Source organism: Patagioenas fasciata, chromosome 9 (genome assembly GCF_037038585.1).
Source record: "Patagioenas fasciata isolate bPatFas1 chromosome 9, bPatFas1.hap1, whole genome shotgun sequence".
Lineage (NCBI taxonomy): Eukaryota > Metazoa > Chordata > Aves > Columbiformes > Columbidae > Patagioenas > Patagioenas fasciata.
In genome coordinates this window covers 22,954,101-22,966,402 of record NC_092528.1, presented here as the reverse complement: position 1 = coordinate 22,966,402, position 12,302 = coordinate 22,954,101, and the positions used below count along the sequence as shown (strand labels likewise).

The 12,302-nt window shown below is 39.8% G+C and overlaps 1 protein-coding gene across 7 annotated transcripts in view; it reads left to right on the top strand.

Annotated features, from left to right (window-relative positions):
- MCF2L2 (MCF.2 cell line derived transforming sequence-like 2) overlaps positions 1–12,302 on the top strand; it is a 164,105-nt gene that overhangs the window by 68,840 nt on the left and 82,963 nt on the right. For all 7 annotated transcript variants that reach the window (XM_071812609.1, XM_071812606.1, XM_071812608.1 and 4 more), the window contains exons 14-15: positions 8,757–8,860; positions 11,230–11,318. In XM_071812609.1, the coding sequence (XP_071668710.1) occupies positions 8,757–8,860; positions 11,230–11,318 (193 nt within the window). The remainder of the gene's footprint in view (positions 1–8,756; positions 8,861–11,229; positions 11,319–12,302) is intronic.

Sequence of the window (12,302 nt, the reverse complement as noted above, 5' to 3'; positions counted from 1 at the left end):
GCCAATCTGACATCTGTGCTTTTTGTTCCCCAAAAAAACATGCTGGCTATGGTCTTAACATCCAGTTGCTACCTCGAGGTTCAGCTTTATTATTGGCTTAAGGCAAGCTGAGACCACAGTCCCTTTGAAGAGGTCCTGCTCTGCTACCCATACACCCTCCAGCAATGTGTTCCCCTCTTGCACTGTTGTTGGCAGTCAGTCAGCTGTATGAGTTGTGATTTACCTTGAAAACTCCATGAACTGACTGCAAAAATGTAGCAGTTAATTTTCCATTGCATGAGTTAGAAAAATATGGGGAGCTCTGGAGGTGACACAGCCTGATCACCTGCTCAACGCAGCACTAACTTCCAAGTTGATCACATTGTTCCCTGCATGGCCACTAGTGCTGAAGCAAAGGGAGTTGCAGAGAAATGAGGCTGTGAGGTCAGGTCAGAGCTAGTTAGTCCTTGTTAGTAGTAGTACAGTTTCAGAGTGGCTTTCACCTACTGTGAAACTGCATCTTCAGGCTAAAAGCTAGTCTTGCATTTCAGTTCATGCATACAGTCTCTGTGTTTGTGTTTCTTAAACTTCTTTCTTGTAATTTTAGAGCATTTGTAGATTTTTCAAAATTTAACTTTAAAAAATAGTCAGTAATATATGCAATACTGTCAGCTCTTTCACTGAAAATCATGAGATGTTCCATTGCTCTCCCCCTTGCACTGCAGTTCAGTGTTACATCACACAGGATAACTGTGTGACAAGGATTAGCCTCTGGTGTTCTGTTGCAAATTAACAGGTAGATGAAATTTATTTTGAAACGTTACTTGAGTTCTCTGAGGAGATGCAAAGTGTGACCCAGCCCTGTTCAGACATTGATAAGTAGACCATAGCATCTCGTTCAGATTCTTTGTGCCTAAAGATGATTGACCTAGAGTACCTCTGTACAAAGAAACAGATCCCTGGCTATCTACAGCTTATCCTGGGGCTCAAACCCAGTTATTTTAACTGATGTATATTTACATATAATGCATAATGTCATCCTTTGGGTGTTATCCAATTGTCCACTACAAAGAGTTATACTTTGAATTTCCTGAGTGCCCTTTCCCTCAGAATGCTCAGGCACTTAGCAAGTATTGGTAAGTATGTCAACCTCTTCTTCAGAAAAAAACAATCCGAAGCACAAATAAACTGAGTGATTCACCAAGGGGCTTCACAGTCTGAGTCTGAAACGTGGCTGAGAATAGAAATGGGGACACTGAGTCCTATTCCAAGCCTTGAAAATGAGGCTGTGAAATTCTGTTCTTCTTGAAGCTACCCTCTTTAGGACATTCCTCTGTGCCCTTTCTTCACATTCACAGGATCAATGCGGAGTCAGCATTTATTTATGGGGAGAATTTATGGAGCACCATTTTGGAAAAATTAGAGGCTAAAAGCACCTTTTTGAAATGAATATTGTAACTCACTGTTATTTGTTACCCAGGACATACCTGAATATTTCCAAAAGCCTGCATGATAGCATATGCCAACAGGAAAATACTGTGTTCCTAGGCTGTGCAAATACAAAGGCAGGCAAAGGCAATAAAATGTAGTAAACAGAAATAGAAGAACAGAAAGAAAGGCTTTTGTCCCCAGGCAGCAGATGTAACAATAGCATGGCAGCATTGCAATGGCTGGCTGTGACAGGAAGAAAAGTTACGTTCATTCTAGAATAGATTTTGTTGTGTTTTGTTTTTACTTGCTGACTCTCCATTTCCCTAACAAGGAGTGGTAGGGAAAATTCAATCCAGTTCAGGGTGCTAATGGAAAAATCTTAACAGAGGCAAAGGCCCAGGCATGAAATACTCCATTATTGTAACTGAGACTCTTCATTTTACATGGACACATACCTACTGGTAGAGCTGATACCGTGTATGACAGAAACGACAGATTTCTATCAGGGAACTGGCTGTGACATTTTCTTGTGTCTATGTCCTTACAGTCTCTGGTGACTCTTGGCAAAAGCTTAGTGAAGAGCCAGAATGGCAGCTCGGAGCTGTGCTGTAAACTCACGCTCAGAGCTGTGCTGTTAACTCACCCTCACCCAATGCTTTTCTGTGGCTCTGGAAATTCTGAAGCAAAATTTTAAATTCATCCCATGTTTGCTTGAAGCTTTTGGTTTCGCAAACGCACTTATAAATTTCCCAGGGACAGGCCTGTTCAACATTGAAATATTGGTACTGGAATTATCATGATGCTCTAAAGTCTATGCCAGCTGGACTTGGTGCACATTCTAGCTGTGGGAATCTGCTTAAATATCATTCAAAGATCAACCCAGAAAAGGCAGAAAACCCTCTTCTGACCCTTTTATAATAAATGCCTTAAAAATACGTAAGTTATATATATGACACCTTATTTCAAGGAGAACTCCATTCACGCCCAATGGAAGCTACTTGAATACTGCTAATGGCTGAACTTGTCCCTCTATGTGTCAGAAGGAAAGAAGTGGCACTTGGAGAAATTCCCTTGCTCTAGTTCACTTCTGAGGGCATCATTTTTGATTACTTTACTACATATTTGTGAACTGTGTTTCTGTAAGAACTCCTTAGCTGGAGTGAATTGGGATAGGTCCACAAAGTCAAACCACACAGGCTGGTATTCCCCATGGGCTGTCAAGCATAGTGGGATAAGCCACAGAGCTGTAAAGGATAATATAAGCTATTAGGGATGACTGTAGTTAGCATTTCTCTGCTTAATTAGCTTGTAATTCTCCCAAACTCTAACTCTTTGACATGAAACTTCCCCAAAGGCTGTCTTCTCCAGCCTGACACTTTCTTGGAAAACTTCAGTAAAAAATGGTTTGGCAATCCCAGTGAACAAGGCTAGGAAAATTGTCTTTAGTTACCTTGGTGGTGAGAGCTGGAAAGTGACAGTACGGAATAGTCTTGTCGCTTCCTAAACTGTCCAGATTTGGCAGAATTAAAAACACTTGGAAAAAAGAAAACAAACTCAGTTAATACATGTTCATTATGTATGAACTTGCTATATTTTGGCTCCTATAGTCTCATTTCCTTTGTCGTCAGCAAAAATCTTTGGGACTCAGAGATGCAATATGTTTCTTATCCCCTGCACTGTTTCCTTACAGTGCGATCTTGCAGCAGCTTAAGCCCTTGTTGCAGAGCTGTGATCATCTCCCTTTCTTGTCTCCAGCACAGCAGCACTTGGGACTCGCTTCCCCTCAGTACTTACGGCCACTTAACTAGTGAGAACAAAGGAAGGAACTGATAACTGCCACTTGGGCAACTACATAAAGTAATCTACAGTGAAAGACTGAAATCAGAATTGCTGGGCAGGGCATGTGCTCTTGAACACGTGAAGTGGCATATTATACAGAGTAACCTGAAAATTCACTTCTAAAAATGTCAAGTTACTCTCCCAAAGGAGTGTATTCTCTTCTGATCTTTATCTATGGAACTTGGAGATCTCAGTGTGGTTGATAAGAGCCTGTTAACCTCTGAGAAGTGTTGTGAAAACAGCTCAGTAAATATTTATGAAGCACTTGAATTGTAAAAATTACTATTAGAAAAAAAGACAATTATTTTCAGAGCAGGGATTGGAATAGCATATGGACAGTAAGGCTCTGGGCCCCCACTAAGAAGTACAGATAAACCAAAATAGTGAATAGCTGCTCATTAGTTAAGTAGTTTTGATTCCATGTGCTGAATGAGGCAAGGATTCTTCATGGGGGGTGGGCCAAGATGCCTTAGCAGGAAAGAGGCAAAATTAGGGTTGCACATGTAGCTTTGCTTTTGGCATCTCCTGTCTTCTAAATGCTATAAAACATTTGCCCAGGGATTTCTTTGTGTGCAACACAGATGTGAAATACAGGAGCAGAGAACTCAAAATTTCTCTGAGCCCATTAAGCAAATAACGTTTAACAGCACATTGCACACTCAGAATCCATGACTCCCCCTACAAGCATTTCAGAAGGCCAACTTAGAACATGAAATTCATATGGGGGAATGCAGCTGGAGCCTTTTCAGTTCTTTAAATAATAAAATTGAAACTGATTCAATCTCAGTTAAATGTGGATCCATTCCAGCATTCCTCATAGTCACTAATGTGTAACACTCACTAACTAATAACATCTGGATAGAGGATAAAAGAAGAATGTCTTGCAAGAGTCTGGGGATGTGTGCAGGAAGAGCAAGGCTGCAGAGAGATTAGATGACACAGAAAAGATGGTGCATTTGATTTTCATTAATGGTTTTGAGAAACCACCAGTTTCTATAGTTCAAGATATTTCTATAAATGATGCAGAGAGAAGGAAAAGATGCTTTCAATTTTGCAGCTGTAGGGCTGCTACCACGCTTGGGCAAGTCTGAGGAAACCAAGTAGTGTGTCTCCTTGCAGAATAATATTCCACATACAGGGGCCTCGTTCTATGCTGCTTATATGGGCAGATTCTCAGGGGACTTGACAACAATTTTGCTAGAGCAAAAAAGTGTCGATTATGTTGCCTAAGGCTGGAAAAGACTTTCTGTATTAAATCATTGAACGCTAAACCTTAGATGCTCTGGTATTTCTTTAGCTGCATAAGCATGCTGTTTTGTCATCATCAGCATTCAAAACCACTATTAAGTAATTAATTATCTTCAAAGTCATGTTCCTGTGGGACAGCATGAGCTGCAAGCCCCAATAAGCAGTTTAGCCGGCTTGTCATTCCCGTGCCTGTTCTTGCCAAAGGGCTTTGATTCTGCTGTAGGTGGTTAGTGAAAATCCACAAACTCTCCCACAGAGCAGATGAGGAAGCGTGTGGTTGGGAAATTCACACACGCTGAATGTAAGGCATGGTATGATACTTACTGGGGGGACTTTGAATGTCTTGCAAGTGCTGGGTGTGTGACATAGCCCTTGACTACAGAGTCATCTCTCTTGCTAGCTCATGAGTTACATTTACTCCAGCAGGAGCAAACTTGAGGCCAGTCACCCAGGTGCGCTAATCTGGCTGTGTCTGAGCACCTGGGAGCTGCACACAGTTCTGTTTGTGCCTCTTTGTGCGATGTAGCCCTGCTGAGAGATGAACTCCGGAGAGATGGTGCCAGTACCCTGCTGCGCAGGAGCAGGGTGGGCAAACGGGTGAAACCACAGCCTTTCCTCACAAGCAGCACTGCCAGCTGTCCTCACTGAGTCAGTCCTGGAGTAGCAGAGCGACTGCAAGGAAACACTGAGCACACGAGTCTATGCCCTTTCCTAGCAGCTTTAGGGACAATACAGCTTACCACTTGCTCTAGGCTAGGTGATAAAACCCTAATTCCATATTTATCATGCAACTTCTTAATAAAAAATTAGTAAGCACTACTAAAGCCCCATGGGAGCAGCACAGTGGTGCCCAAGCTGAATGCAAGTGATGGACCCAAATCCTGCTTTACTGTATGTATCTGTGCAATAAGTTTACATCTGCATACAATGCCCTTTAACAGCAGCATCAAGCAGTTGTAAATGGTAATGAGCTCAAAATGAAATCTTCATTCCTCTTTATCCAGGGGAATACTGTGAAACAATAGGATGAAAACAACCTTGAAACCATGCAGACCTTAGATTATTTATAGATAGCTGTAGTTTTCCTGTGTTCCTGTGCCTTTGTTCTTTCAGTAGGCAAACACTACAATTTCCAGCTTCCTCAGCAGCACAGTAATGACCTTGAAATGGCCACCTGTAGTGAATTTTATGCAAGAATTTCCCTTATAAAATATTTCCAGTTTCACAGTAATTAGTGCAATAATAGTTGGTAGGTATTTGGACTGTTTCTTTCTAAATGACTCCAGAAACTACTTAACCATAGTCACATGCAGCACTCTCTGAATATGGGCCAGTCACTAACTCAAAAACACTCTGGAGCACAACTGCAAACAGATTGCTTCCTCTTTTCAATTCATTTCTGGGTCAATTGGTTGGAGAAAGTTCACTGTTTCAATCTGAACCAAATTCTCCCTTGAAATGTAAGCAGTCAGATTGGAGTGTTTCCTTATCTTGTGTCTGCCACCTTCTTTCTGAAATGTCATATTCATGAAACCAAGACTAAGTCAGTAAACAGAGCAATTTGCTGGATCAGAGTGATCCATCACTGTGGATGCACCATCTTTCATTTAAACTGCCCAGTGCTCTCTTTCCTGGATCACCTGCAGCTGCCTGGGTTTGTGAGCTGGGATCCAGACATCGAAGCCATAACTGATTTCCATGTTTTCTGATGACTTGTTTCAGCCACGATTTTTGTACCAGTATCAACCATCCCTTCAAGCTAGAAAGTTTTCTGATTAATGAATAGGTCAAAGAACTCAGTATTGCCAACTATGCCATTCTTCAGCAAAAGTTCTCATGTTTCCCAAAGTTATTTCCTTGACTTTCATTCCTTTTAATAACGCATCCCATATAAATAAAACTTGGGCATTAGTTTTGTAGAGCAATCGAATGAAGTCAGATTTATATATGGTTAAGTGGACACTGGCAGCATTTCTGAGGTATTCAGGACTGCCTGGTGTGTGTGGAAGAATATGAAGCAAGATCTTTGTTTTCTTTAATTGAATCAGGAGTTTTGTGATCAGATCTTAGATTTTTTTTTTTAATGCTGATTTTTCCAGGTATAAATAGGACATAGTTGGGAGAAGCTCTAGGAGAGAATACTGTTCAGTGCAATAGGCATGATCACAGCCTGCATCTCATTCAGATTGCAACAGATGAAAATTTAAGGCTAAATAGAATCTTCAGGATGCATTAGCATGGAAAAGAGTGAATTTGCTGATGCTTGTAACCAATTTACTCAGGGATTCATGAGGAAAAAACATTAAATGCCTGTTGAAAAATTTATTGAATAGTTGACAAAGGTTGGTATTCTCATTTTGCCAATGGTAGAAATCATCCTCCCTGCAGGTTAGAAAGGTAGGAAGCACTTTGACAATATGGACAAATAGCTTATATTTGCTGCATTTTGCTTCCCATCCTCTCACCCCTTGGTTTCAAAGTATCAGTACACCATTTTTTGGGTGAAATAACAATACCTTTGAGAAAACAACTACTGCGTTACAGAAAGCTTTCTTTGCAATGGGAAAAAGGCATCTGTTGAAAGTAGTGCTTAAAATCAAAACAAATATCCTGCTGTATATTCTGAAAAAGAGTGATGGAAGAACCGAAGAGAGTCAACATTTGCACTTCAGCTCAGTCCTGGGACCCATAAGAATCTTCTGCTGTTGGATGAGAGCTGCTGGTCGCTGCCAGACTTCGCTGTTCTGCTGAAGAAACTTTCTAATATGGACTAGTGGGGAAGAAGTAATAGGCATGAAGTGGGCATCGCCAAATCTTCATGTCATTCAGCATTGGATAAAACCAGGACAATTTAGGATAGAGCTGGAGAGAAGCTGCTTTAATTAATTCTCTTCCCAGCTGCACGATCAGGCAGTTGAAAAGAGAGGGTGGAAGAAATGTTAGATTCTGTTATTACTGTCTATGAAACTGATATGTTGTCTTTTTAATTACATATAATTTGGGTCTTTCTATGCCTTTTTTTTTTTTTTACTACATTCAAAGAAGAACTTAATGACAAAGGCATTTGAAAATTTGTTAATGTATTTCTTTAAAAAAAAGTCTTCAGTCCTCTCCTACATGAATCTTTTGATACTATGTCTTCCTTCAAAGATGTCTGCATCTTTTTTATTGCAATTCTCAGTTTCACCCACAGAAGAAGGAGGTGACCACCAAGACTCTCAACACTGCAAAACATTAAACTTGGGAAAGTATCTTAAACAAAATATTACCAGATGCATTTGAAAACACTACCTTTTATTTTTGGAGAATTTCTTGTTTAATTCAAAAGCTTTCCCAGCATAAAACCTAAAGGCACTTAATCTCAGAAGCGCAACACTTTTGTGCGTTGTTGCCTGACTCAGAATCTTTCATCATTTCACCTGCTAATCATATTTGTTTTTACCATGACATGCGTGGCTGCCTGTATCAATTCAGCAACTAAGGAGAGCCCTGTTTGTCTTGTACTTACATAACATGCACTGTGAACTCATTACCAATATAAAACACAGATATAAACTGTAACAGATTATTTTCTACTCAAGCTAAATATATGATTACCCCTTCTCAGAGTTCATTCTAAACCCTTGCTTTGGACAGCTGTTTCAAGATAAGTGGTTACAGATGATTTTCTAGTAGCATTAGACAAGTTGCTGTCAGCTGTGGTTTACAGAGCCTGCAAGGACCAAGAAACCTGACACAACAGAGTATATTCTGAAATAATTTCCTTGGATTCACTGTCATTACACATATGGTCACAGTGACTTGTTGAACACCTCTATGATTACTCCTTTGGGACAACTTCACGTGATGAAACCTAACAGGGAACAATCCATTATAATCCAACATTAGCAAACCATTACCAGAACCAAAATTTCCTTTATTTGGGATCCCACACAGGTACCACCACCTGAGCTGAAGAACTATGCAAGTGACAATGACCCAGCTGTTGATACAGCTGACTGACACTCACCCATGCTACCCTAAAGATGATGGCCAGGGAGGAACCCAAACCAAATCAGAAACCCAACCAAAGCCTAGAGCTGAGCACCAAACACCATCACCCATCCCGTGCACCAGCTGGTCCTTCACTGCTCCCTCCACAGCTCAGTTCTCACTTACTGCTGGCATGATGGGGTCTTTGCTCATGGCTTTCATTAGGAAGTAGGATTTCAACTTTTAGCACCCATTTTCTAATGTTACTTTCTTTTTGACTCCTTCAGCTACCAACAGGAGGTCCACAGAAATTTCCTGCCCTCCAAAGTCCATTTCTGAAGTAGAGTTATCAAAAAAGAAAAACATTAAGAAGACTAAAGGTGGAATTAAGGTAGGAGTATCTACATTTTGGGGACATCCCATATATTGTTCTGAGTTCTCTCACAATAAGTGTAGATTTATGTATTTATACTTGGAATTAAAAAATTGAACATTTACAAGGTAATTCTCTGGTAAGCATTTTGTTTTTACACTTCATGTTGCAGTTTGGTAGTTACTCAGATGACAGCATTAAAAAAGATTTATACTCAAGTACATGGAAAACCAAGTTTCACTAAAGTAGAAACCACTTGCAGAGGATGAAAGGGGAAACATGGAGGGAATGTCCAACAATAACACATTGAAGTGCATCCAAAGTGCCCATCCTTCCTTACAGATTATGAACTATTTTGTTTCTAAAACTGGAATCTTATTCCAGCTCTTCTGAAATTGTGCTACAATCAGAATTTTACAAAGTTATCTATTTTTCCTCACTTAAATATTTTCTAAGGGTAGTTTCTATGCAAAGGAGGAAAGACTAGACATTTTAATACTTATAAAGAAACCAGTCAAAGAAAAACTTCACTGTTACCTGTTGCTGCATGGGCAAATAACGTTCAGGAGAATGTATTTTGCTTTTTTGTCTCTATGATGCCATTTGTTGCATTACTGTTCCTACAGCAAGATTCTGTTCAGGGCTGTTTGGACATCCTTGTCCTTTCCTCTCTGTTCCCAAGCCCTGCAGCATTTCAGAGCCCTGCCCTTACAGCAGAGTCATCTGTTTGAGCTGTGGAGACTCTGCAGTCATGAGCTCTCAACACAGCTGTTTAGCCCTCCTTGCGTATTTTAAGCCTGGAAACAGAAGGATCCAGAAACTTCACTCATCTGCAATTCTTTTGACTCAGCTGAAGTGCAGCTGCATCCTGAAACTTGTAATTCACCCAAGCTAGCTGAAGCAGCCTCTTTCAGAGACCAGACTTCAGTTTTCCTGTCAAATTCTAGGAATGCCTCATTTCTCTTATTGAAAGTGTTTGGGTTTAAACCATGTAAATATACCTATGAATGAAGTAGGCAGAGCACCCCTGAAGTTGTATTCTGAATGATTGTGTACAAATGTTTTGGAGCTTTGCCAACATCCCCTTCACTTAGAAGTTTACCATGACAAAAATCAAAACAGAGTGCCACTCACAACATTTTAAATAATAACACCCCTTTGCCATAATTTTCTTGCATCTTCCCTGCACTAAGATTCATATTATTAGTTCTTTAGGTCAGCATATTGTTAGAATGATAAAACATGCAATTTAAAGTATGTTTCAAGAAAGAAAACAATAAGAGAGGGCCCCAACTGTACTGAGGGAAAGAATACGACTGATCTATATCAATATATATAACATAACAAAAGAAGTTGGGTAGTATGGGAGAGAGGTATCCTCATCAGTAACACAGGTAACCAGTTGCATTCGTCTCACAGTTAGATATACTCAACAACACGCTACAGGCTTTACAAAAACATACATTCATTCTTAAATCTATTTTCTAAGACTACAGTGCGAATTCTGCCCTCTCTCCTTCCCTCCCATTGTTGCTATACATTTTTTGTTTATATTTTATCTGTTCTGATAATAGTTCAGGTGAGGATAGCTGATGAATGGATTCCATCATCGTCACCAAACAGCTAAATAATTTAGCTATATAGAACACAAGACAGGCCACTGCTTTTTTCCCCAGAATCAGCCCTTAAAAATTAAAGTGCTCGGGAACTTAAAGACTTTACTGGAGTTTGAATATTGGGTTGGATTGACTGCAAACTCAGTAAAACAACTCAGCTGCTGAGTTTGAAGAGAGTGCCTTTGAGTAAGCCCAAGTCCCACTTTTAAAGCTGCAGGCAAAAGGAGGAAAAGCCTGCTTAAAACTGGCCTGGAGCACGCTTGAAATGATCCAACTCTGCAAGACTGGACAAGGAAGTAGGTTAATGTTTATCAAAATATTATGTGAAAATCCCCAGTCCATTTCAAGCTGGGGACAGCTTTTGCACAAGACAGATGCCCTGGACTTCTCCATATGGCACTGTGCAAAGAACTCTGAAAAGGTGAAGTCTTTGGGTTGGGTTCAGGCAGAAAACAAGAGAGGTATTTCAGAGTCTAGGGACACCTCTAATTATCTATATAAGGAGGTTAATTCACCTGCTGTAGTGGAAGAGCACAAGAGACTTTGCCAGGAGCCAGGAACACCCCTTATGCCACTACTGAGCATGGAAGCAGAAAAATATAGAGGTATTCTTGATTTACTACCTGCTCATCTAGAATTCTATAATTCTACCTTGTCCAGTGATTTCTAGACGAAGTAAGATTGGGGTTTTACTCTTCTAAAGAGTAAAGTTCTCTAAATAAAAGCATCAGCAATTAATATTTTCACTTGTAATGTGTCCTTTTTATTCAGATTGAAGTGATGCATGAAGCCAGTCAAGGAGGATCTAGCAGAGTCCTGGTGATGAGTGAAAGCGATGAGAACCTGTCAACAAGGAGGAGGTAAGGCTGCACACGTTTTTGTTCTAGAATGCAAATAACTGCATTTACTGTACAGTCTCTATGACTTCTTTGAAGTTCACTAAGATTAATAAATAATTAGATATAATCAAGTTACTGAAATGCTTATAAGCCATGCATGTATACAGAATCTATCAGCTGGAAAGCAAGCAAGATTTATCTTTTGCTTTGAGCTGGGGGCTTGGGGTTTTCTTTGCAACTTTTTTCTTAGAAGCATTAATTACATGACATGAGAAAATAAGTCATTAGAATAAGCCTTGTGCATATTAAAAAAAAAGTGTTAAATGTCATTGGATTGTGTTCAGGATGTTAATATTTGATTACATACCTCTGAGAAGCTTCTGGTTTTGTAAACGCACTTACCTTTTCTCCCTTTCTGTAAAGTCTTGAGAAAGATATTATTATTGATGTACTCTAAACCACCAAATACTTAAGTCATTTAGCTTAACAAAAAGTACCAAGCAAGCCCAGTTTAATTTAGTTGAGCTACCAAATTGAGCAACTAAAAACAAAACCAAAAAACAACCCACCAGCCAACAAAACCCACCCTGCAACAAGCCAGACTCTACAGACTTCATTTCCTTTGTTCCCCTTTTCAGTATAATTTAGATAATTTATACTTATGCTATGACTGGTCTCCATGAGCTGGTTTCCAAAAGGTGTAAAGTGTGATCTGAAATAGAACTTATTTAGATAGACACACATCTCTTGGGGAATGAGTGCTTAACGAGAACATACGCATTTGTAAGCTAATATTCACAGCAGGTTAAGCTTCTAATATTTGGCAGATTCAAACAACTTTAGACCTAGAAATTGAGTAAACACGGTTTTGAACAGTCTTCCTTCTTGGAAACATCAATATTGCCTTTTGTTCCACAAAAGCTTTGGTTCAAAGTATAACAGAAAGGAAGCAGGGGAGGGAGGGAGCAGTCTGAAGCCCTTAAGAAGGGACTCAGAATAGCAATG